This window comes from Bicyclus anynana, chromosome 23 (genome assembly GCF_947172395.1).
Source record: "Bicyclus anynana chromosome 23, ilBicAnyn1.1, whole genome shotgun sequence".
NCBI lineage: Eukaryota > Metazoa > Arthropoda > Insecta > Lepidoptera > Nymphalidae > Bicyclus > Bicyclus anynana.
The window spans coordinates 10,643,064-10,670,660 of NC_069105.1; the positions used below are offsets into that span (position 1 = coordinate 10,643,064).

At 36.2% G+C, this 27,597-nt stretch overlaps 1 protein-coding gene across 1 annotated transcript; it reads right to left on the reverse strand.

The window, feature by feature from the left end:
- Positions 1-9,174: 9,174 nt before the first annotated feature.
- Positions 9,175-26,842, reverse strand: LOC112049872 (zinc finger protein 394-like). The gene is made up of 14 exons (XM_052888573.1): positions 26,623-26,842; positions 24,901-24,979; positions 24,173-24,352; positions 22,288-22,402; positions 18,631-18,762; positions 16,518-16,681; positions 14,383-14,494; positions 13,849-13,958; positions 13,312-13,415; positions 12,341-12,617; positions 11,692-11,775; positions 10,871-11,024; positions 10,156-10,293; positions 9,175-9,511 (listed from the first exon to the last, which is right to left on the reverse strand). Exons 1-14 carry the CDS (start codon positions 26,685-26,687, stop codon positions 9,393-9,395), a joined length of 1,833 nt encoding a protein of 610 aa, XP_052744533.1. The 5' UTR covers positions 26,688-26,842; the 3' UTR covers positions 9,175-9,392.
- Positions 26,843-27,597: the final 755 nt, after the last annotated feature.

Sequence of the window (27,597 nt, forward strand, 5' to 3'; positions counted from 1 at the left end):
TATTGTTTACAAGACTACAATCTCACCGGATGGTAAGATGATGCAATCTAAGATGAAAGCGGGCTAACTTGTTAGAAGGAGAATGAAAATCCACACCCCTTTCGGTTTCTACACGCTAAATCTTTGCCGGTAGGGTGGTAGCTAGCCACGGCCGAAGCCTCCCACCAGCAATACCTGGACCAATTAAGAAAACCTCAATCAGCCCAGCAGGGGTTCGAACCCAGGACCCCCTTCTTGCAAATCCACCGCGCATACCACTGCTTCAAAAAAATGAACTTAATCAATGGCGTCTTCTTGATTCGGAGACATATTTTGCCATCTTCGCAATATTACTGTTTTTAGAAGATTAATTTCATAACGGACTTATGATTTTTTTTATAATAATAATCTAGTATTATAAAAAAAAAATCAAAAGTCATTTCAGTGAAGGCAAATTGGATTCTATCCCCGACCGCGGTGAAATCGAATTACCTAAATCGCTGCCCCATTGTGGTCGCCATAATGAATTTATAAACGAATCTATCAATTTACTACTGGAGATTACTACGGGATATTACTAGAATAGCCAGCTGAGTTTATTGTAGCGATACAAATGTTAATAACAAAGACAATATAATATTGTGGGGTTGAGTATACGATATTATAATCAAATTCTAAAGGTAAGTTCTAGACTTGCCTACATAAAAATTTAAATATATAGTATGTCACAAACGTTAATTACATTAAGGATATTATTATACTAGCTGACGCCACGCGGTTTCACTCGCGTGGTTCCCGTTCCCGTAGGAACAAGGATAATATATAGCCTATAGCCTTCCTCGATAAATGGGCTATCTAACACTGAAAGAATTTTTCAAATCGGACCAGTAGTTCCTGAGATTAGCGCGTTCAATCAAACAAACAATAAAACAAACAAACAAACTCTTCAGCTTTATAATATTATTATAATTATTATATTACTATTATTAATTATTATATTAATGACTTTCTAAGATCCGTAGGACCTATTGACTCATGACAGAATAATATAGATCTCTGAATAATTGTTAATTATAAAAATAAAGAGCAATTGCTTATTTTTTTGTTGGCAGAATATGAACCGGTAGTAAAGTAACTTTTCACTGACAAAGTTAGGATATTATTATATTTAATATTTGATTACGATAATATTAAAATAATTAGTAACGAATAACAATCACTATAAGATAATAAAGATGAGTGGCTTAACGTGCTCTAAGCATGGTGACACCGCACCATCTTCCCAATTAAGGGTTGAGAATTTACAATACAATATAATAATTTATTTGTACCAATATTAGTAACACACAAAAGTAAAAAGAAAAACAGTGGACAAGGAAACACTTATCTCTATAAGAGATCTCTGCCAGTGACCCTTGGCAGTGGGAGAGATTTTAAACAAAAGAAATGGATAGGTACAACAGAAAAAAAGTGAGGAAACATATTATACTTAATACATAAATAATAAAAGTAAATAATATTAAATACATTAAAAATAACACTAATAAATAAATTGAAATAAATATATAAATTATAACAGTACATATCAATACTATATATAAATAATAACTAAATAAATACATATATACATACATACATATAATATAGCGATCTATGATAATAAAGAAAGATAGTGTTTACGAAGTCGATGTTTGAAGGTATCAACTGATGGGTTTTTTTTGAAAATGGTATCTGGTAGTGAGTTCCACAGACAGAATTTACTGGAGGAAAGAAATATCAATATTTCATAGCCAGACTCGAATTCAGAACCTTGTAATACAAGACCACAGAGGGTAACCACGGGATAAACAAGGCACTTAACAAACGACAATTTTATATTGAAAAATTAAAAGCCCGACTGCGTGAAAGGTAAAAGGATATGCAGAAAATAATATACCCCATGTCACTTCTAACTGACACGAATCTAATGATACTTATTATATTGAAATCCGTCAAATTTACGGCTGTATAGAGTACCAAAGAAAGATGCATACACCTATACGATTATGTTCGAAAAATTTAACCCAAACTTCGACATAACAAAAATAAAACACCATTAAATCAAAAAGTCATACAAATCTACCATATCTAGTAAGTCCAAACTCGGTTTCAGTGCACCGTGGGGTTTCAAGGAGGGGAGAGGGGGGTAAAGACAATGTGGAACTAGCAGTTGTAATCAGGTTAGCGAGCAATTTGCCTCTCCGGCCATGCGTGGTATATGGCTGTACAATCTGCCCCCGTCTCCTCAACAATTGATTTTTTAAGTCCGCCCCTGGTATCTCGTTATGGTAAAATAGTTTGTGTATTTTCGTACACGGTGTACTTTTATGACGTGTATATGTAAATTATAGAAATTCCATCTTTTTAGCGTAACAGTAGGTACAAAATTGCTTATTTAGCTCTAGACCAAATATTATTTTAAATAAACAGTACTAATTCCTTTATCTTAAAGGTTCTCTGGTAGATATTGCTATAAGCAATAAGACCTTTGCACATACTTGTTTTCTTTGTTTTCTTTTGTTTTCTTTGTTATTGTTTTTGTTTTGTGCAATAAAGTATAAATAAATAAATAAAAAAAAATACTAAAGAAGATGGTAAATACTAAAACTTTACTTTACCCTTGTAGTTTAAATATTAAGTTTACGATTTTAATTATTACCATTGTAAGCATATATTTGTTGGCAAAGAATTTTCAGAATTTTATTTATTATAAAATGAGTTGAATTTTGAAGTTGATTTTTGAAAATTATTCAATTACAACTGCTCAGAAATCAGAAAATTATTGGAAGAAAGAAAAACCAATATTTTATTCGGACTCGAATCCCAGGCCTTAGTGATTTGTAGCAGCCTGGTCACCATTGGTAACAAGGCTGTTAAAAACATACATCTTGCTACAAAGGCAATGTCACACCAGATTATTATTATAATCGTGAAATCCTCGTCAATGAAGACATCCGATGTGTCAAATTGGTATAATCCGCGGCGTGTGGCGAGCGCGTGCCATTCAGTTCGACTACTCTGAACCTCGGTAATTATTGCTTATATACAATGGAGAGAATAGAGAACATTGCTTATTGGAAACTTGGACAGTTACACTGATAAAAAAGCTACTTACATGAGCTACTTACGTAAGGAGCGTTCCATTGGCTACTTAAAGATGCAGAAAAATATTTAACAGTAATAAAGAATAGAAAACACTGCTTAGGAACCTCGGATTGAAAAAAAAAAGCTACTTAAATGAGTGCGTACGAAGCTTTTGTTTTGCTAGTACTATTTACCACTGGGCCTGCAAAATTACTTTAAAAGCGTTAGTTTTTAGCGCTGATCTGATCTGTGGTTTATAATATGGAAAGAATAAAGAACACTGCTGAAACTTGGGACTATCATACTGAGAAATAAAAACTACTTACCTAAATGAGCTACTTACGTAAATTAAGTAGTCGTCACAAAAATACGTATGTAAGTAAGTAGACAACAAAACGCGTACTTGACCAGATTACACAATTACGAACCTACTTACTTTACAAATACGTCTCTTACGTTTTTATGCTTCTTGACACGTATCCCGTTTCCCGACTTATTTATATTCTGAAGACAGGGTACGTTACATAACACATCATATTTCTATTGTTATAATATTTTTAAATAATATTGTTAAGTACTTACTCGTACTTCACGAATTAGTAAAACATCTGAACTGAATCTCTGAAAGCAAGATAGATACCTAAATCTTTGGAAAAGCCAAAAAAGTACATTAGTGACAAGTTAATTGCAAATAAAAAACATTCAATATCAATAAAAAAAAATCTATTATGCAATATTATACGTGTGAACTGCAATATAATGTCGGCACGCGGCTCGTAATGGTTTAATGCGAGTATTAATGTATAAAGGGACACAGAGCAGTGGGCGACATTGATATCATAATCAAAATATGATTTTTTGCAGCACCCTCGAGAGGGATTATCCTTTCTATGGGACTGTTTGCTTTTTTTAATGATATTTAGTGAAATTAATAGTTTATTTTGTTGTATTGTTCCGTTTTTTTCGAGCGCAGAGTTCTCAGCAATAACTAGGTTTTTTTTTTATTATTCTCTACAAGCTAGCCCTTGACTATAATCTCACCTGATGGTAAGTGATGATGCAATCTAATATGGCAGCGGGCTAACTTGTTAGGTGGAGGATGAAAATCCGCACCCTTTTCGGTTTCCACACGACATCGTACCGGAACGCTAAATCGATTGGCGGTATGTATTTGTCTGTAGGGTGGTAATTAGCCACGGCCAAAGCCTCCCACCAGCCAGACCAGCCGGGGATCGAACCCAGGACCTCTGTCAAGTAAATCCACCGCGGATACCACTGCGCCACGGAGGCTGTCAAAAAGGGAGGGTGGAGCGGTACATGATATTCCTCAGTGCTTGAAGACGAAAATCTTCGATCAGTGCGTGTTGCCAGTGATGATATACGGATCCGAGACTTGGTTGCTGACTATGGGCCTTATTAGAAGGCTCAAAGTCACTCAGCAGGCGCTGGAGCGAGCTATGCTTGGAGTTTCTCTGCGTGATCGAATCAGGAATGAGGAGATCCGCAGACGAACCAAAGTCACTGACATAGCTCAGCGAGTCGCGAAGCTGAAGTTGCAATGGGCAGACCACATAGTTCGAAGAGCCGATTGACGTTGGGGTCCCAAGGTGCTGGAATGGCGACCGGAAAGCGCAGTGTTGGGCGACCCCCCACTGGGTGGTCCGAGGATATCAAGCGGGTTGCAGGGAGCCGATGGATACTGGCGGCTCGAGATCGTTGTGATTGGAGGTCCATGCAAGAGGCCTATGTCCAGCAGTGGACGTCTATCGGCTGATAAGGTATTGTTCCGTTGTCATTTATAACATTTATTGATTACTAGCGGACTAGCATAATCCGTTTTTTGCGGACATCTATTATCTAATTTTATTTATATTATTTATATTATTATGATATTACAGAAATTAATTAAGTATCACGTGTCTAAAGGTGTGAGGAAACCTGCAAACCTGAGAACGTGTGTGAAGTCTGCCAATCCGCAATTGGCCAGTGTGGTGGACTTAGGCCTAACCTCTCTCATTTTTAGAGGAGACTCGTGCTTAACAGTGAGCCGAATATAGGATGTTAATGATGATGAGTAAACTACCTCCCTGCCAAATTTCATCATTGTACGCGATTTTTGAGATATCGTGATGAATGATCTTTCGTATTTATATATTAAGATGTAGCTCTTTATGTAGGATTTCCTAATTTTCCACATCCTAAAACTTCAAAAAATAGGCAATTTTGCGAGCATTTCTATAGCAAACATGAGAATGCCTATATCGGGGATCTCTTAAGTCGCTCCCACAATGGCTATTCACCATTGTGAGTCGAAGTCTGCACCAGACGCCACTTCGGCATTCGCACGAAAATAAAAATTCGATAAAAAACGTCACAACACGTGCCGGAGCATTATTCGATAACCGTCGGGGGCGGTATTTAGATCATTGACGACAACCCTAATTTTTCAATCCCCACACACATTCTAAAATCAACTTTAGAGTATAAAAAATAGAACACAAATTCAAATGACAGCATACGATTATAGACAAAAAATAACAATCAAGCTAAATTAAATTTTAAACAATGGTGATAGAGTTGAAATTACAATGAAATAGTTTTGATGGTTTAACTCAATAGGGCTGTCAGAAGATTTCTCTATTTATTGGTGGGAAAGGCCGCGTGTCAGATCTAACACCAGTTTTAATATTTTCTCGCACGCGACCAACACGCGTTGCTCTTTGGTAAAAAACTGGACGCGCGTAATTCGTATTTTATTGTCGCATTCTAGCTGTAATGTCCTTTCACGAGACTTTTCTATATTTTTTTGCGGTTAATAGTTATTGCTTGTATGTAATTAGCTGTAAATTGGATGGTTCTGAATGGTACTAACGTTCTGGGATGTAGAGTTTAGAGTAATTTTGAATGTAGGCTCGTTTGAAGTCTTTGTTATAAAATTGTTACTGAGGGTAGTTGACAATGTTTGCTAATGATTTATAAGCGGATGAATGGACTAACTATGGTCATTTCTCATCAGCCTAATGACAGCAGGACACCTCTATGATTACTGTCTTTAAAATTTAAAATGGGGATTTCAATTAGGTTTGAAGACTCGGAAAATACAACATAAAATTGATCAGTAGGTACTTACATTTTATTCTGTTTTTGTAGATGAAATTTCACCATACAATTGATTTGACGAACAGAGGAAATATTTGATTGTTTGTTTTCATTGAATATGCTCTAAAATGGAACGTTTTAAGCAATTATTTCAGTATTAGAAAGAGTTTTTGCCAAGTAACATATACTTCGATTACATTTTATTCTGGTTTTTCGTGATAAACGGAAACTAGATGGGCAAAATTGCCAGTAATTACGTACTAGCAGTTTTACCTAAAAATGTAATATACCTACTTACAGATATTAACAAGCAGAACCTCGAATACGAGGTTAAAGAATTGCCTTAATGTTACTCCCTGATAATGTAACTTAGGTACTGTTGGTGAAAACATTTTTCGAATAGGTGCAGTAGTTTTTGAGTTACATGCAAAATACAAATCTCTCCTCTGTCTAGTAAGAGATAATAAATCATGCCTTACTTAAACCTACTTAACTATAACTATGTGGGCACTTAAAATAAAAAATAACTTTAGAATATAAAAAATTAAAAATGGTTAGGTACAGGCTAATGGTTAGGTACTAAAACTTTAATAAGAAAATTTAACCCATCCTCTTTGTAACTTAGCTCAATGCCTATGCCTAGCTCTATTAATATATCAATCACTAAGATCTTTCTGGATCCGTAGTCTGTACTGTAATGTCTAAGTTTACGAAGATTTAGTTTTTAGCAAAAGTAAAAGTTGAAACTGAAAAAATGTGTAACCTAGCGCCATCTATTACAGATTCAACGAACTATTTTTATAGGAACTATTTAAAATCAACTGCCAATAGCCTACGAAATCATTAATATTTAAATTAACATTCAAATAATTTAGGCAATATTTTGATTCTTTCTAGCGTATAAAGTTTTTCAAACAAAGTTTTATTTCGTAACTACTAACGCCATCTGTTAACATTTTCTGAAAGTACACGCCCCAACAGTCCAAAGGGCCTCTCTCTCAAAGGGCTTATTTCCGTCCACGTGGCCATTACAATAAGACACGAAAGCGATATTAAAGCAATATAATAGGCACGTCATCAATACATCATAATAATATAGTTTTATTTACACTGAGGACAGGAAATTGCCTTTTTGCAGGAGGAGTTACAACTTATAGCTATATCTACATATAAATTAATATAAAAAAAAGAAGACCGCCGCGTCTGTATTTTAGTCTGTTGGGGATAAATTTGAAAACTACTGAATAGATTTTTATTCGGTTTTCACCAATAAGTCGGGTTGTTCCGCTTTTTTAAACTAAAATATTCTCTGAACTATAGTATATTTTTAGCAGACTCAGAAGTGAGATAGTATTCGATCGAATGCTGTTCCACTTCTGAGTCTGCTAAAATCAGAATTGGTATAAAGAACCCTAAAGAAAACGATCACAAGTTTGTAGTTCCACTCAGGATTATTCACTCACTTACTCAAGATTATTTTGGTTACAGTATGATTTGTTAAATAAGTTATCCTGACAAATATTGTGAATTACAACCTTTTTTTTTAAAAAATAATAATATTTGTCATATTTTTTTTTAAATATGACCAATATTGTATTTTTGAGTGTTTTGTAATCCACTTCTGAGTCTGCTAAAAATTTATAATAGGTACTATTTATTGCTGAAAACTGCATTAAAATCTATTCTCTACTAATGCGAAAGCCGTCTTAGTTTCGTAAATAAAAAGTCATTTTACTTGAACGAAAAACATTTTACTGTAAGATAAAACAAAATCTTCGCTTAGAACTAACAAACAATATGAATTTATCATAATATATTATACACTAATCACTGAACTTCATTAAATTGTATAATGTCCCTTTATACCTACCTACTTTAAAAATATTTGTCATGCATCTGCAAACATACATAACTTCTTTTTATTCGGAATCCGACAACGGGATGCTTTCCTGGAATATAAAAAAAAAACATTTTTGAAATTTTAAACATTTTGAAAAAAAACAGACTAAAATTTAATTTATTGATTTGACATGTGATTGAATATGTTATGTGATTGAATATATTATGTAATTGAATTTCAACATTATTTTAATCATATTATAATTTTGTTATGGTTAACGTTTTCTTTTTTTTTATTATTATTTACAAGTTAGCCCTTAACTACAATCTCACCTGACGGTAAGTGATGATGCAGTCTAAGATGGAAGCGGGCTAACTTGTCAAGGAGGAGGATGGAAATCCACACCCCTTTCGGTTTCTACACGGCATCGTACCGGAACGCTAAATCGCTTGGCGGTACGTCTTTGCCGGTAGGGTGGTAACTAGCCACGGCCGAAGCCTCCCACCAGCCAGACCTGGACAAATTAAGAAAATCCGAACCCAGGATCTCCGTCTTGTAAATCCACCGCGCATACCACTGCGCCACGGAGGCCGTCAAACGTGACATTGGTTTAGCTATAGACATACGTAACTGCCTCGTGGTTAGTCTTCGTGGGTTCGAACCATGAGGTCCTGGGTTCGAGTCGTGGGTCTGACCATACATTATTGAGATTTTATTTTATTCTCAAAAAAAAACATCAGTCCAGAGTTGGGAAGTTGGTGTTGTTACGCAGTTGTTAGGCAGTTATAATTATAATGTTACGTATGAATTCTACTTGTAAGTTAGGTCTTTTAGATAGCTAGTGACTAATTACCTCAAATTTCCCATTAAATATATCAGAGTCATCAGACGCAAGAGATTGATCTATGCTGTCCACAGTCGTTATCTGAGGACCTGGTCAAATAAATTGAATAGTAAAGATCCATGTAGAGAAAGGAAAATTCTTCTAGTCTAATAGTTTGGCTCTTTTATTGTGACATATTCAGGCTTAATGTTATTTTTTTTTTTTGAGCCGTGATAGCTCAGTGGATATAACCTCTGCCTCCGATTCCGGAGGTTCGAATCCGGTCCGGGGCATGCACCCCCAACTTTTCAGTTGTGTGCATTTTAAGAAATTAAATATCACGTGTCTCTAACGGTGAAGGAAAACATCGTGAGGAAACCTGCATACCAGAGAATTATCTTAATTCTCTGCGTGTGTGAAGTCTGCCAATCCGCATTGGGCCAGCGTGATGGACTATTGGCCTAACCCCTCTCATTCTGAGAGGAGACTCGAGCTCAGCAGTGAGCCGAATATGGGTTGATAGCAATGTTATTTTATTGTCAAGTCAATCTCACCCAAGGGGATGCATCCCATAGGATCGAACAGGTCCAGGGAGATGAAGTCCAGAGGCGGCGGCGACGGCGCCGGCGGGGGCGAGCTGCATATACCTGAACACAACAACATTTAATGGTAGTAGCTCCTTGACTATTGTATACTGTGTCCTTGATCTCTGCGCGACGCTTCGGCGCCGCTGCTTACGTCACGGTGATTTGCACGTGAGCACCGCGCGGTGCCTAAGCGCCTACTCCCCAATCGACTTAAAACTTATTTTTAATGTAATAGAGACTACTTTATTTAACAAGTTTATTGAGTTACAAACCTTTGTTAAGTTTCCAGAGGATTTGAATGAAGAACACGGTCAATCTTGTTCATTTTAATTCATTATGTTCAAATTATGAAATTGCGTGTTTTTAAAATTTGTTTTAATGATTTTTTCAAATTTGGCGAGCGCATCGCCATAATAAGGGAAATTATTTGATTCGGCAAAAAAAACCATAAGTCAAAGTCAAAGTCAAAGTCAAAATTCATTTATTTCAAATAGGCTTAGTTTACAAGCTCTTTCGAAACGTCAGGTAATAATATTAAACTCAAGATAATGGTGATAATAATCATTCAAAAACTTAAAATTAAAGTTACGAGGGTTCCAAACGCGCCTTGGTCCGAGAAGAGCCCACAACAAACTAAGCCAAGGTTTATATAAATAAACTAAGCTATAGAGCTAACTAGTCATCTAATCTTACTCTTATCTTACCAGGTCTTAAGACTTGTTCGTCGGGTGGGGCATCGAACCCACTGACTTTAATACGTGGTGAGCATTCCGGCAGCTGAGCCACAGCAGTAGATGGTGTGCAGGAACTGCTGGAGCATGGACCAGCTTTTACTTCATCACCTGGAAATACATATTTGATCATTCATCATCATCATTATGAGCCGATTATTTTTATTCTTTACAAGTTAGCGCTGGACTGCAATCTCACCTGATGGTAAATGATGATGCAATCTATGATGGAAGCGGGCTAACTTGATAGGAGGAGGATAAAAATCCACACCCCTTTCGGTTTCCACACGACATCGTACCGGATCGCTAAATCGCTTGGCGGTACGTCTTTGTCGGTAGGGTGGTAACTAGACACGGCCAAAGCCTCCCACCAGCCAGACCAATTAAGAAAACCTTAATTGGCCCAGCTGGGGATCGAACCCAGGACCTCCGTCTTGTAAATCCACCGCGCATACCACTGCGCCACGCCAGGCCGTCAAAAAATGTAACCTACATTGAACAACAAGTAGAGTTTGACTAATGACAGAGTCTGAAGTCACCCGGCAAATTTAAAAAAAAAACTGCAGAGCATTCCCAAAATTATAGTGCAAACATTGGAATAACAAAATTTATTAGATTTTTTTTTTATTTTCCGGCCCATTACAGTCTACTTTCAGTAGACAAACTCTTTGGCTATTATTTTACTGACCATTAGAAGCAGTCGTGAGGTACTCATAGTGCGGCTCCTCGACAGACAGAAGCAGTCCTCCACCAGGTCTGATCTTCGGCACCACGGTCGCTACCACGGGGACTCGAATCTGAACCGCACCGCTGGCGTCAGGAATTGACTCCACGTCTATTTCCTGTGAAAGACAAGGGGAAACAATAACAAATTCCAAATGCTAAGTTGTGCTAAACTTTGGTTGATTGCCGACGTTTGAATATTGGCCACGATCGAATAGAGCTTCTTCAATGCAAGAGTAAATAGGAAATAGCCATCTCATGTGAAAAACGGGCCCTAACTTACGAAATAGTGTTATCATCAAGCGAGTATGTAAAGGGCCAGACCTCTTGTAGTAAAAGATTAAATTTAAAGCTTAGACTCATCTAGGTTTGGATGATCACGATTTAATGACCTACGGTTCTTCATCATTAACATCCGTATGCTCCCCGAGATAAGAAGTAATAAGACCACTAACTGTAGGCTGCTACTAAAAATTTCTTGGTTGAAAATCTCAATTTTCGTAGCCCGTTTTACCACTGGACGAATGAGACACAGACGGAAAACTGATCAATTACAAATTAGCTAATGTTACATAAATGTTTTTTACTTTACTTTAGTATTTGTGCTTTTCCAAATCAACAGGGCATCTTCTTTGAAAAACCTATCTTTGACATTATTAGTATCCAGAAAAAAGTTGTTGATGCGTTTTCAATTTGTAATTAATGACTTTCTAAAACTTTGAAGATTAGGTATATATAGATATAGGATATAGTAATTATTGAAGAAAGTTTGTAGAACCAAAATACCTGAGCCTTGTTGAGATTTTCTTCGCTGCCCAAAATTATTTTCCCTCCAACTCTCAGATCTTCCGCTGTTGCTGGCACTAGCATCTAAAAACATTCTAGAATTACAAAATAGGCTGAAAATGTTTCTAGAATTTGTTAAAATCATAGATTTGGCGATCACCATAATGCACAATTATAAGTTTTACATCATCATACTGTAAGGGGTTCAACTTTCAGTTCAGCTTCATTGCGGGTAGACGAGTTTTGGGTAGTAATCTAGGTACAGGGAATTGTAATGAAAGCACCACGGTCAAACAGAAACAACATACCGAATGCTTGACTAATACTGACAACTTCTTAGAAGAAAGAAATGCTCAATATTTTCATCCGCAAAGTAGGCGAACTACTGGACCAACAAAAGCTTCCTACATACCAACTTTAACAATTACTTTCTAGAAGAACTATTATCTAGAATCTAACCTGGAGCTCAGGTACTACATCGCAAGCTATTTAATAGGCCAACGAGAAAGTTTTAAATACCAACATTAATAAAAGGTAATTTCAAGATAGAGAACATACACAAGTTTCCTTAATATAAAACATATAAAGTTTCTAAAATTACCTAAAGCGTCAATAGAGTTAACAAACTTTGTTTCAAAGTGGAACTAACCTGTTTGCCGCCCGGAAGCTTCGCATCAATGACTTTCACGAGAACTGGTGCACCGTTATCAGACTTCAGCAAAGCGAATGGAGTCTGTCTGGTCGCTAGCGCCACTCCCATATGGTAAGTATTTATAGCATCTACGACCACACCATTGCTTCTCCATGGACCGTCGCCCCACAAATCTCCTTGCTCGGTTTTAATCTCCCATCGGGATTGGTTGTACGATGTAGATTCTATTGGTGGTCCCATTGATGATGTCACTTCACATTGTTCGGATTGTGTTCTGGAATCGAAAATTTGTAAGAAATCATTTTTTTTCATATATAAATACAATACTCTACACATGCTATTATACAGAATGTCCCGTGAATATTACGACATACTCTTCAGGGTGATAGCTGTCTACTTAAATAACGCAGTACATGTTAGCCGAAATTTTATGGTTTTTAAGTTATATTTTTTTAGTACAAAATACAAAAATCCCTACCTTCAATGCAGTCATAAAATTTCAGCTAACATATATTGCGTTATTTTAGTAAGCCTTGATGTCACTTATCACCTTGTAAAGTATGTCGTAATATTTTCGGGACACTCTGTATAACAAAGTCCTTTGTCGTTTATGATCGACACATTTGACTCCACGACCTACATTGCTCTCCGGGTGGCCGGGTATAGTCTGGCAAGTTCGTTGGTGACACTCCCATGATATGCGGGCGACGGGGGGAAAGACTGCGCGGGTGTGATCGTGCGTGCGGAGAAGTGAAGTGCATCAGTCGTGGATTTCTCATTCATCGCTACACGCCCCCCGGCCAGCTCTCGCATCGGAAGTGTTACGGACGAAGTTGCCAAGCTATAGAATGGCATGACACAATGGCATGACACAATAAAACTGAAAGTCAAGTGTGGAACGACCCTCATAGGTATGTGAGGAACACGACTAAAATTGGTTAGACGTTTAAATAGTCCACAATGAATACCTCGAAGAACTTTCCGGTTTCTTCACCAGGGTTGGTGGTGGAGCGATACGGGGTGTTGTTCTATTCTTTCCTACCGTGGCGGTGCTGTTTTCATCTGGATGTGCCTGAAATGGAACATGCAAACTACAACAGGCACCAAAGTATAAAAACAGACCATACATCTTATATCGTCATCATATAAGCCGATGGACGTCCACTGCAGAAAATAAGTCTTTTGTAGGGACGTCCAAACATCACGATACTGAGCCACCTGCGTCCAGCGAATCACTGCGACTCTCTTGATGTCGTTAGTCTACCTGGTGGGGGGGTCAACCAACACTGCGTTTTCTAGTGCGAGGCCGTCATTCCAGCACCTTGATACCCCAACATCCATCGGCTCTTTGAACTACGTGCCCGCTCATTGCCAGTTCAGCTTCGCGAATCTTTGAGCAAAATCGGTCATAATATTAATAATGAAAATAATGTGTTCGTAGCTTTGAAAGTTAAAAGATCTCAAGGGTCCAGACTATCACAGTCTCAGCTGAATATGAAGCATACCTTTTGTTTGTGGCAAACTAGATTCGACTGCTGGTTGAAGCCCTTCATACAAATGTTGCACCGATACGGACGAGCGTTGGTGTGAGTGAAAAGATGGTTTCGGAGGTTGCCTGGGAATTAACAACAAAAACGGATAATATGAGAATAGAAGAAACACAGTGCATACCTCTAGTCTATTAATTTAATTGATTTTGATAAAAAATATATAATTACAAATACAATTTCATCATCAGCATTTTAACAGCCGATGGACGTCCACAGCTGGACATAGGCCTTTTGCATGGACTGACAAGCATAACGGTCTCGAGCCGCCAGCATCCATCGGCTTGATGTCGTCGGTCCAACTAGTGGTCGACCAACACTGCGCTTTCCGGTGCCATTCCAGTACCTTGGGACCCCAACGTCCATCGGCTCTTCAGATTAAGGAACTTCAAAGTATTGGCATATTGCAAAACTTATCAAGACTAATTTGGCTGGATCAGGTTAGAAGGTCAAGGAAGGGAATGTATACCTATAGGATATGAAAAGAAAAACCTTTCTGATGGAATCCTTTGGGACAAATGTGGCACTTGTAGGGTTTGTCGTCGGAGTGGGTCTTGCGATGGGATATGAGGGTGGAGACACGGTTAAACGTTTTTTCGCAAACCTGCATAAAATGAGAAACATTCACTACATACCAACTTGGAATAAGAAAAACAAAATTTTTATAGTCTGACCATGGTCTGATCTCTTGAAGCCAATTTCGATGTGCAAAGTTATATAGGGGTGTCCCAAAAATCAACGTCAAGCCGGAAACGGGCAAAAGGACAAGTCATGGCAGCTATTAGAAAAATATGAAAAAAAATCTGAGTCGTGTAGGTACTTCTGAAGTTATAAAGATTCAAAAATAAATCTTGAAAATTGACAGCCTGTGATGATCTTTCAAGTCCTGTAAAAGTACACGACTCGGATTTTTTTCATATTTTCTAATAGCTTTTCTTTCTTTAACTAGTCTTATTGACCGTTTCCGGCTTGACGTTGATATTTGGGACACTCTGTATATGACGCCATAAATTGCTAGTAATTTTACACCTAATTATAATTTTAATTAACTTGTTCTTAAATTAATTAAAAACCGAAGCTTAAAACAATCTTTTGAATAACATTTAAAAAAAAACCTTTACATAATCTATACTAATATGTCTATACTAATCTATACTAATATTATAAAGAGGTAAAGTTTGTAAGTTGATACAATGATTGAGTAACCCGGCCCGAAACCTACCCTACCCCTACACTACCCCTACGCTTACCTACCCGTACCCTACCCTACCCTGTAACTTCTCTATCTTACTCCTACCCTTAGCAAAATCGGTCCAGTCCTTCGAGAGTGACCAAGAGAAATAGAGACTTCTATGCTAATAATATAAAGAGGTAAAGTTCGTGTGGTTGTAGGAGGTAATCTCTGGATCTACTGGACCGATTTGGAAAATTGTTTTACCAATAGAAAGCTACGTTATTTGCGAGTGTCATATGCTATGTTTGATCTCCATATTCACACGGGAACGGGAACTACGTAAATGAAAGCGCCGGGCGTCATATAGCGGAATTTCTGCGTCTTTTAGAAATTTTGTATTATCTCTGAAACTATTTAAGTAATTAACATACTGTAAAGGGCAAATCTTATCTCCATAATATCCTTGTGATTATTAAATAATTTATTTTAATAAGGATTAAAGTTTAGTTGTATAAATAATGCCGTAAACCTAAGTATATGAAATTAATAATTTTTAAAACACAAAAGGTACTATATCTGCTAATATATAGAAGATAGATATATGGTGTCGCGGACTTTTTAGTAGAACTTTTAAAGATACATAAAGTCTCCATACATTAATTTCAATTTTACACAATAGTTAAGGCAGCGCATGCGAATAAGTCTGTTTAAGAGGATTTTTAGTCCGACCTGTATGACAAAAACTGTGATAACTCGGCTAATATATATGATACTAATATAAAATATAGCCTATAGCACTCCTCGATAATGTAGCATTCTACTGGTGCAAGAAATTTTAAAATCGGACCAGTAGTTCCGAAGATTACCCCATTTAAAAAATGTGACAAACTTACAAACTTACAAACTTTACCTCTTTATAATATTAGTATAGAGTATAGATTTGTTTGTTGATAAATTGGCACACCAAGTTTGGGTCTAATATAAAACTCAAATGATTTGAATCTCTCGTGATCTAAAACCGCATAGGAGGCTAACCGGCTTATGTCATAATTGTCAAATACAATCTTAAAGTTTTTTTTTTGGGACCGAATTCATACTGACATGGAACGAAGGGACATAGGAACGATGTTATTTTTCACTTTTAAGAGTACTGAAGTTGGTTAAATTTTTTTGATAAACAGATTTTATTTTTCTGTTTTTAATGTAACCGTAAACGCCACAGTATGAGATAAGCAATTTTGTTTATTTTTTTTCAGGTATTTTCATTTTACTCGTAACACAAAACTACTGAACCGACTTGGTGAAAATTAAATGGAAGTATACTCTTTCAAAAAAAAAATTTGAAAATTGATTAATAAATAACGAAGTTATGAGGTAACAAACATTAAAAAAAAACATACGCATCGAATTGATAACCTACTCCTTTTTTGAAGTCGGTTAAAAAGGTACATACCTCGCAAGAGTACGGCCTCTCAGCGGAGTGTATGGCGCGGTGCTGACTCAACGTGGACAGTTGCCGGAAACTCTTGGAGCACGCGTCGCAGTGGAAGTTCCTCTCGTCCGTGTGCGTCGGCAGGTGGCGCAGCAGCGTATACTGGTGCTGGAACTCTCTTCCACCTAAAGATAGTGTCTATATAGAAAGAGAGAGAGAGAGAGAGAGAGAGAGAGAGAGAGAGAGAGAGAGATATAGATAGATAGATAGATAGATAGATAGATAGATAGATAGACATATAGATTTTTTATTAATCCAAATAGGCTCGCGTTCGACCATGATCTAACCTGATGGTGTAGATATAGTCTAAGATGGGTTAAGTTTGCCTAGACGGTGCATATTCACTCTCGTTTTGAAGATACCCAAGTTATAAAATTCAGGAAACACAGACTTGGGAAGGGTATTCCAAACCCTAACCGTGCGTATGATAAAAAGGAAAATGCGAAGCGTTTTGTACGGGCCCTAGGGACATCTACAACATAGGGATGAAAACCCACTCGATGTCTTGCGGTGAGATGGTAAAAAGGCGAAGGTAGTATGGCGTCGAAAATCTCCTGAGTACACTCTCCAAAATATATCCTATAAAACACTGATAAGCTGGCAATTTTCCGCCAGACAGACAGACAGACAGACAGACAGACAGACAGACAGACAGACAGACAGACAGACAGACAGACAGACAGCAGAGACATATATACAGAGAGATAGACAGGCAGATAGATAGACAGATAGGTAGATAAATAGATAGATAGATAGATAGATAGATATATAGATAGATGGATGGATAGATAGATGAGAGAGGGAGTTTAATTCGAAACTAGCACTGTCGAGATGTACAGTAAGTACTTGTCAAACTGCAGGACAGCAGGAGGGCTATTCTGTAGGGTAGTTTTTAAAATGATAGTATACACTTCAGTCCCATACATTTTTTTTACAGGACAATTTTTTTAAATTTCATGTTTATGAAAGAAAAATAATTATTGTAAATATATTATTATAAAAATTCAAAGCTTCTTCTACAAAACAAATAAAACATTATTTATAAAAATAGTATTAATGTGCGTTGGTAATTTATTTTGTAACATTTAACAAAAATCAGATCTTAAAAAACAAACATAATTACAGCAGCTACAGTATTGAAAAAACTGATTCTAGATAGAAAAGTTTGAAATACGAAAAAAAATATAACTTGGTCACCCTAGGGATTTTCGGAAAACTATTCAAATTAGTTTTAGATAATTAGATGATGTATGTACCATTTTACGTATTATCCATTAATTACGGGACATCCTGTATAATGAGAAAGATAGCGATGAATTCGAAACTCGCCCTTGCGAGTTACACAAAACATCGTTAGAGAATAGCCGTGCTGAACAGTACTTCCGGACTGTTTCGATTTTTTTGATGTTATAATAGACCAGTTGACACTTTTTTTAAATGTTCTTAAATAGTTAGTTATTATCGTTCTACTAGACTAAAAAAAAAACATAATTTTTTGAGACGAAAATATTTAAAAATATTAGTTTTTATTTTTAAATATGTTTTTGACAATACGAGCTAGCCAGTTTATATTCCAACTGTTTCATGACGTCACTACAATAAATCCCATACAAATGGAGCGTTTCACAAAAACATTAACAATTAGTTCGACGTTTAGTACATCATGTTAGTGACGTCACAAAATGGAAGACAGCGTTTTTGACGTTTGGAAATTTTGAAAAAATACGTGATATTTAAATTAGGTTTTTAAAAGAACTTAACTTTTATTAATTGCCTATTGATATATTTCGGACCCATATTCCATGTACTACACGAAATTAATATTGTTTATATTCAACTAGCTGACGCCGCGCGGTTTCACCCGCGCGATTCCCGTTTCCGTAGGGCTATGGGGATAATATATAGCCTATAGCCTTCCTCGATAAATGGGCTATCTAACACTGAAATAATTTTTCAGATCGGACCAGTAGTTCCTGAGATTAGCGCGTTCAATCAAACAAACAACAAACTTTTCAGCTTTATAATATTAGTATAGATTTGATACGAGTCAACTACCTATTGGAATCACACTTACACATCCCACATTCCCACAATTTGACCGTTCTTCCATGGCGTTTGATGTACTTAACGTAGTGGTACCTCGAACGTGGATCTGTTTTGTCCACCTTACAAATGACGCGACTTTTGGGTTGATTGGAAGACATACCTGTAAGCAATGATGATTTTATAAAATAGATCGGTTACGTCCCTACAAAATAACCGCAAAAAGTGATCCGAATAATAGGCTACAAAACTGAGTGCACACATAAATTAATGATTTTAAACTAATTTCGTGGTTGTTTGAACACGCTAATCTCAGAAACTACTGGTCCGATTTGAAAAATTTTTTCAGTGTTAGATAGCCCATTTATCGAGAAAGGCTATAGGCTATATTTTATGTCTAAAGCCTAGCTATATGCGTATTTCTACTGGAACGGGAACCACTCGGGTGAAACCGCGCGGTGTCAGCTAGTTATGAATATTATTTAAACGGGTACATACCACAATAAAACGACCACGTGACCACGATCCATGCAACTGGGTCGAAATATCGACATTAAAAATCTCGTCGTTTTATCGTGGTATGTACCCGTTTAAATAATATTCATGAGTGCACACATGAACAATTTTGTCTTTTATTCCATTATTTATGTAAATATATATAGTTTTTACACTTCCTGAACACACAATACGAAATTGTAGCCAATATTTAGATATTATTTGTTAAAATGACGTTCTTTGTTGACCACAACTAACATTAAGATGTGGAAATTTCCTCTTTTGAGCGCCTCATTTTTCATGACCTAGTAACACATCTAAGAGTATTTAACATCATTGTCTGTAAGTATGTAAATAATAATGCAGGTTTAAAGGCCTGTAACGGTATAAGTACAACTACAGGCAAATATATATATATATATATATATATATATCTATATATATATATATATATATATAATCATCATAATAAGATCATTAATGACCTGTTTGGTTGGTTGATGTCAGAAATAACAAAATCTTTTTAACAAAAAAAAAATTGAACCGACTTCAAAATCACAAAAATAAACTAAAAAGCGAAAAATAGCATCGTATGTACTACCTTCTGATCACTTTGAAAGCGGTGCCAACATAGTGATGCATTAACTAAAGCCGATTAAATCATAAACTTTTAGGATAACCCAGATAAACCTAGCGACCCATACATGGGTTCGTAAGAATAAAAAAATCTACCCTCATTATTTGATTTATTTAAACCAAGTTACACATTTTTTTAGAACCTTTAGTAGATACCTGTTAATTGTAGTGACAAGTAACGCAGTGAATTAATTATTTTCTTGGTGTTTCACGTGATTGAATATATTTTTATTGGATATTGTAAAACATGTCCTCAAAAAGGTAAGTTTATAATATACTAATTGTTATAATTTTAAAAATATAGAAGTAAAAATAGAAACTATGTAACATTTCAGTATTTATGTTAAAAATAAAATAATAAAAACCTAACTTTTTGTCGCTTTTATATGGCCGCAAATTTTATGAACCCATGTATGGGTCTGTCGGCACAACCATAATACATTAAAAGTTTTGACTGAATATTTTGTTTTTTTCTGTTTTAGATCAAAACCTTTATCAGTACACGAAATTTTGAACGAGTTAGAGAATGATGATAGCCCGGTCCCAGAATGCATAAACATTTGAACCACCAGATAACGCTAATACTGCGGTTACTGATGAAGATTCAGGAGAAGAGGATAATATTGTTATACATAACCTGCCTGATTCAATTTTACGTGCACCTGCTGAAGCTATTTATGCCAATCAGATTGATTCTGAATCGGAGAGTGAAGATGAGATTTCTTTGGCTAGTTTACAAAAAAGATCTCGCATTGAACAGCCGCTTCAATAGCCAAGGCCATTTACATCTGCCGAACTAGAAGATACAGTAATTCGTCCTCCATCAGTGCAAAACAAAACATACGAATGGAGGAATCGACATGGACCAAATGATTTTCCTAGTTTCCAGCCCTTAGAAGGCCCCAGAAATATGTTACGTTCTCCGATAAACTATTATGACCAATTATATAATGTCGAAGTTATAAATATACTTGTGGAATATACCAATTTGTATGCTTCTCAAAAAAACAAACCAGGCAATGTTACTACCAGTGAAATGAAATCTTTTATTGGAATATTACTTTATAATAGATACGTATGCTTGCCAAGAAAACTCTTCCGATTGTGAATTTTCTCTTGTGAACCAATCTCTATCTCGTGACAGATTTACATACATCAAACCATTTGCACTGTAGTGACAACTCATTGATTCTGACCGAAAGTGATAAATATGCTAAAATGCGGCCTTTATTTAGCTTGCTAAATGCTGTTTTTCAAGAAAACGCACCCGTTGAAGAGATGCATTGACGAGGTTATGATTCCTTACTACGGCGGTCATAGTTGTAAACAGTTCATCAGGGGTAAGCCAATTAGATGGGGATACAAATATTGGATTGGGGCTACTCGTTTAGGGTATGTAATTTGGTTTGATCCTTACCAAAGGCAGTCCACACAACTACCAGCTGTTTACAAGAAATTTGAACTTGGTGGCAATACTCTTCAAAACATGTACCCTAACAATACTTTTCATCTTTTCTTTGATAATTATTTCACATCTATCCCTCTTTTACACGAACTGAAAAATAGAAACATGAAAGCGACCGGTTATTTTGTCATAGTGTTGATATGGCGCTGCATAATTCTTGGTAAATGTTTTGTGTTGATGGTGGAGAAATCAGGTGATCAACCTGGGTTTTCGCAGATCTGTTACAAGAGCCTTATTGGAAACATACAGAAGGTGTGAAAAACGTGGACCTTTTCCTGCACCTAAAGGTCACCTTGAAAATGTACGACATGACAACATCGGTCACCTAATAAGCTATGATAGCAAGATTCTGAAATGCAAAGTATGTAAAAGAAACTGCAATTATATTTGCGTGAAGTGTAATATATGTTTGCATCCTAAAGAGTGTTTTCTTAGTTACCATTCAGTATAAAATTGTCGCAAAAACTTAAATCTTACTAAAACAATAATAAATAATACTTTTATGCAATAAAAAGTATTTTATTTATGCCTACATACGTTGTTCAATACTTAATAGTAAATAGTATATGTTTTGCCGACCGACCCATATATGGGATGTCATTTTCCAGCTTTTCCGAGGGACAATAATTTTTTTTATTATTTTTCCTGAAATACTGAGGTAATAATTAAGAATATATAAAAAAATCACAACTTTCTAAGACAAAAATAGTTTCAGGCTTATCTGGGTTAAAAAAAAAGAAAAATTAAAATTTTTACTAATTTGCTAGGACACATTAAAAATAGTAAAATCAATTGTACGAAAATTAAATAGGACCAATCTGAAAGTGTACTACCTACTATTTCAAACAAAAAAAAAATTAAAATTGATTAATATCTTAACCAACATTCCAAAAAAAAAACATACGCATCGAATTGAGAACCTCCTTCTTTTTTTGAAGTCGGTTAAAAATAAAGGTAACGAAAAAAATTTCATATTTTTCAAGGGTAATTGCATACGTCTTTATAATAAACAGCCACATGAAACCACAGGCATGTCTCTCAATAAGTTCAAAGTTTTTATTAAACTCAAGCTTAAATAAAAAAAAACCATACCCGGTGTTGCCCCATCGCCAGAAGTGGATGATGTCACGTGACTTGACTCCGTACACACTTTCGTTTCAAAAATCAATCCATTTTTGGTTTCCATTATGGAAAACTTGTCGGCTTCCTGAAAATTATTATCAAATTACAGTTCCATCGATCCATCTGTCCAATAGATGGGTGACGGGTTATCCCCAGTATAAAAAAAAAATTGTGTAGAAAACTTCAGTAATAGAGCCAGGATTGTATCTATGGGGGGGAGGGAGGGAGTTTGTCTATACTTAAATTGAGACAGCTTCAGCCACAGTTTCGGTTTCGGCTTTAGTTTCGGCTGCTTTTCAGCCGAAACCGATACTAAGCCGAAACCCGTTATTTCGCCGAACCTTGGCCGGAACCGAAACTAAATCCGTCGGTGGGACTATATACTGACAATCTCGAAGCACTGACATTGAAAAATAAAAAATAGTGCGCATCGTATTTACATTGCGATTACGGCGCCAGTAGCTTCCCTTCTCAACTCACATCCCGCATATTATAGCTATGGGGCTCAAGCTCAGACCAATTATTGTATAGGACCTGCCTCGCTAGATGTTACTTTTCTGTCAAAGTATATGATCAACGATCTAATGTGATTATAAAAACTGTATCTGTATAATCGGTGTTAAATAGTTGTAATCGTGTTCATCGGATAAAGAGCTCCGTAAAATACTTTTTTGTGTAATTGAATTGTGTAAAAAACGGGCAAAAACTTCTACTTCTTCTTAGTTTAGTATAAGATATATACCAAATCTAAGCTCGTTTTCCTCAGAAAATGACAGACAATTTTGTTCGTGACTATGAGTGCGATACAGGTCCTTCTATAATTGGTCTGAGACATCTACCGACCACCTGTATAAATAATGCATGTATCTGCAAAGAAATAAATTGATTGATTGATTGATTGATTGATTGAAAAAAAATAAAAAATAGTGCGTATCGTATTTGCATTGCGATTACGGCGCCAGTAGCTTCCCTTCTCAACTCACATCCCGCATAGCTATGAGGCTCAAGTAACCGACGGCTCTAGAGTGGTGGTTTTACTGAAAGTGAATTTGAAAAGTTTTCAGAAGAGAAGAGAAGTATACAGGATGCTCGCGAGTATTTCCCTTAACTCTAGTGTTATATTCTTTAAAGAAAATTAATTAAAAATATCTAAGGAACATGTTTTCTAAAATAAATATTTTCGGAGTAAAAAATATTTCTTTTGTAAATGCGTGACGCAGTGCCTTCTGCATCCAGGGCCCTGTATTCGATTCCCACAACTGGAAAATATTTGTGTGATGAGCATGAGTATTTTTCCAGTGGCTGTATGTATTTTTACATTATATAAGTATTTATATGTATTATAAAAATGTATATGAATATTATAATATCAACTATCTTAGTACCCATAACACAAGCTACTCTGTATGCTTACTTTGAGGCTAGATAGCCGATATAGATGTGTATTGTATATGTATATTTTTTATTTATTAAAAATATATCCCTGTCCCTTAAATCGCATCCTTATATTAAAACCTAGCCAAACTTTTTCATTGATAAATATCATGAAATAGCTTACTGGTGAGTGGTGAAGTACGGAGTACCAGTTGCAATATCTCGTCGACATCGACAGCCTTAGATAAAGGTGTGTGTTACATGGTTAGTCGAAATTATTTGAATTACTTTGTATGAGAATCATTAAAAGTTCCTTTTAAGTTAAAAAATAAAATAGTTATGCATTTCGACTCCTATAAGTAAAATAGTTATGCATTTCGACTCCTATAAGTAAAATAGTTATGCATTTCGACTCCTATAAGTGGACTTGTCAACACCTTGAAGTTATGGAAAATACTCCGCAACATCCTATATATCGCACCTTGATTTCCTTACTAAACGCAGCATCCAGATCTTTGCCAAAGCTCGTTTGCCCCGTGGTGCCGAATCCTGGCTCAGACACGAGCGACGCGATATTACCATCCTCTTCTGTCCATGCAAACCGCGCCTGCTCAGAGCCCTCAGGGTAGAAACCGTCTCGGAATAAACGAGGTACCTCCAACTGAAAAGCAAATGCAACTCTCAACGCGTTCGCTGCGGCACTGATTTTTCTGTACTTTCCTCTGAGGCGTTACGAGGTCTTTTGACCTCGTACTAAACGTTGTGTGATACGAGGTCAATCGACCTCGTAACTCTTGTAGACGCTATATTTACGAGGTCAATTGACCTCGTACTGCAACGAATGTGTTAACAGTCGACAGACGTCCACTGCTTAACATAGGCATCCTGTATGGACTCCAAACACAATGGTCTCGAGCCGCCAGTATCCAGCGGCTCTCTGCAATCCGCTTTATATCCTCAGTCCAGCTAGTGGGGGGGTCGACAAACACTGCGCTTTCCGGTGCGGGGTCGCCATTCCAGCACCTTGGGACCCCAACGTCTATTGGCTCTTCGAACTATGTGGCCTGCTCATTACCACATCAGCTTCGCGACTCGCTGAGCTATGTCAGTGAGTTTGGTTCGTCTTCCTAATTCGATCACGATCGTAAGGGTTTTATAATATTGTAATTACTATGCTATTTGAGAGAAATTCAACCAAAAAATACGTACATCACTTTTTCCATTACTCGAGAGAAGGGGCTCCAATTGTTTTTTGTCAAACTTGTCTATTAGGCATACTTCGTGGATGCTAAAATAAAAAGTTATATTTTTTATTAGACATAAGTGCAGGCGTTCTGTGTTCTGTGTCATGCGTTTTGCGCAACGCATGTAACTTTATGCCAACCCTGCTGACCGGCAGTCAGGCCGCTGCGTGCTCTCTGCGTGGTGCTAAGACATTATCGAGAAAGCGGAGCGCGAAACACAGAACGCAGAACGACTGAATTTTTGTCTGCGCGGGGCCCCGACATACAAATTTGTAGCTTTAACAGTCGAAATTCGGCTTTAAGTAAATTGGGGCACCGTATTATGAGGTGGGTAAGTAGCGTGCACTTCATAGATACACAAATGCACTGCCTACCCTGAGGACTCAATACAAACTATGACCTACATAGTTACATAGTATACATAGTTGGACAAGGAATTTTCCAATGTTTACTTATAGTGCATAACCTAATTAAAAACCTTATGCACGTCATTGAGGGTTTGAATCCTGGGTCATGCTATGAAATATCGATATGTCGTCAAGTACCGTCCATCCCGTTAATTTTCATTGACATAATAATAGTGAGCGTCAAATATCACCCTAAACCCACCAACTCGCAATGACGCAGCGTGGTGAGTCTAAGCTCCGAAAATCCCCCTAAAAGGAAAGGCCTGTTCTGATGTAAATTATGTTACACTCATCATCATCATTAACAACATATATATTCGGCTCACTGTTGAGCACGAGTCTGCTTTCATAGAATGAGAAGGGTTAGGTTATATAGTAGGTAGGTAGGTAGGTACACCGTACTAGCCCAATGCGGATTGGCAGACTTCACACACGTAGATAATTAAGAAAATTCTTGCAGGTTGGTTATATAGGTATGCAGGTTTCCTCACGAGGTTTGTTCTTCACCGTTTGAGACACGAGATATTTAAATTGTAAAAAGCACAAATGCAAAGTTGGTGGTGCATGCCAATGATTGGATTCGACCCTACGCCCTATGAATCGAGGGCTGAGGTCCTATCCACTGGGCTATCACGGCATTTTAACATTACACATAACATATTCATAAAGTATACGTATAGTGTCTATGAAGCTAAGGGCGTGCCGTCACACTAGAAATGACATCCATCGGATTGACATACATTGTCTATGCTCATACTTAAACAATTTAAAGGTCGACATCTTGCATGATTTATGACATACTTTTAAATAGTTAAAGAAGTCGGAAGTTTTATTTTATTTCGCTATTCTCCGCAAAAATACCGACGAACCCAGGCGACAACGACATCCAAATCAAAAAAAAATATTTTACGTAAATCGTAAGTATTTTTACATCGAAACTAAAGCATTATCAGGCCATGTTAAGTTGCAAAATCTCAAGAGAGAATAACTAAGAGATAAACAAATCAACGTCATTTTAAAAATAATTGCAAAATGAGAATTCTAAGATTAAAAATTCCAAAAGATAAGCCTGAAAATTTAAAATAAACGTTCGTGGATCCAATTAAATTTAAAAAATACGGATTAGAGCAAAATCAACATAATAATTTCTAAGAGCAACGAGAACAACTGGTATAACAAATTTACAAACAATATAATTATACCGTTTCGAAAACATAAAATAAAAAATCAGGTAGGCACTTCTCGGGTGCAATTTCTCAAAAAATAAACGAACATCGGACCTTATTATCTCATCTCCAGGCCGCATCAGACTGCTCTCTTTTATTTCCTCGTCGGAAAACATCATAGATTTTGTTAGGTGTTTCAATTATTTTCTCAACAAAAAACACACGCACGTCAAACTTTCGTTTTTTCGGGACGCCGTCTATTATTTTTCACGACCTTTCATTATTTTCGTTTCCATGACCACATTCGAAATATTATTTGATTTTGGTTTTCTTTTTTTTTATCGCGCAATAAAACTTCATCGGCGAACTGCAAAATGTTACTGGCTGTTAATAATAATATGTAACCTCTTTTGAACTTTAAAAGGTCAATACCCCGAAAGCGCTGCGTTCAGAAATTATTGTTTTACATAAAAAATATATTCAAAAAACTTAAAAATTATTATTTCATATTTTTTATAATTAATGAAAATATTGTGATAATGTGGTTTATTTTTTATATGTTTTCTGTGGCAAGGCATAATTATTATTGTAATAATTATAGATTTTTTGTTAGTAAGGCATTATAAATGATTGTAATATTTATTTCTTAGATACATAGATAATTTACTGACTTTATTATTAGATTTGCAACCTCAACCTCCATACTTACTAATTCTCGGTCAAGGGATGGCGCATTCGGAACCCTCGTAACTTTTATTTTAAGTTTATTTATAACTTTTTTTAAATAATGTAAAAAAAATAGTGAATGTGTCATGACGTACCATGACGATGTTATTTGAACAAAAGTTTTAAATGAATAAAGCAATTTTCATTCGTTTTGAGTTAATACGATTTTGACCACCTCATCTAGTCTACGCAGCTTCGGATTAAGCGGTCTTAGGTTCGAATCCTGATATGACCATTGATCTAAAAATTCAATCTAAATAATATACATTTTGACGAATTATTGTCAATAGCTATGTCGGTGACTTTGATTTTTCTGCGGATCTCCTCATTTCTGATTCGATCACGCAGAGATACTCATAACAT

Coding starts and splice junctions, on each gene's coding strand:
- LOC112049872 (XM_052888573.1), bottom strand. CDS start 26,687: ATGATGTTTTCCGACGAGGAAATAAAAGAGAGCAGTCTGATGCGGCCT. Junction 11,025..11,691: donor AAAATCTCAACAAGGCTCAG/GTATTTTGGTTC, acceptor TGTCTTTCACAG/GAAATAGACGTGGAGTCAAT. Junction 9,512..10,155: donor CGAACAAGTCTTAAGACCTG/GTAAGATAAGAG, acceptor TGTTGTGTTCAG/GTATATGCAGCTCGCCCCCG.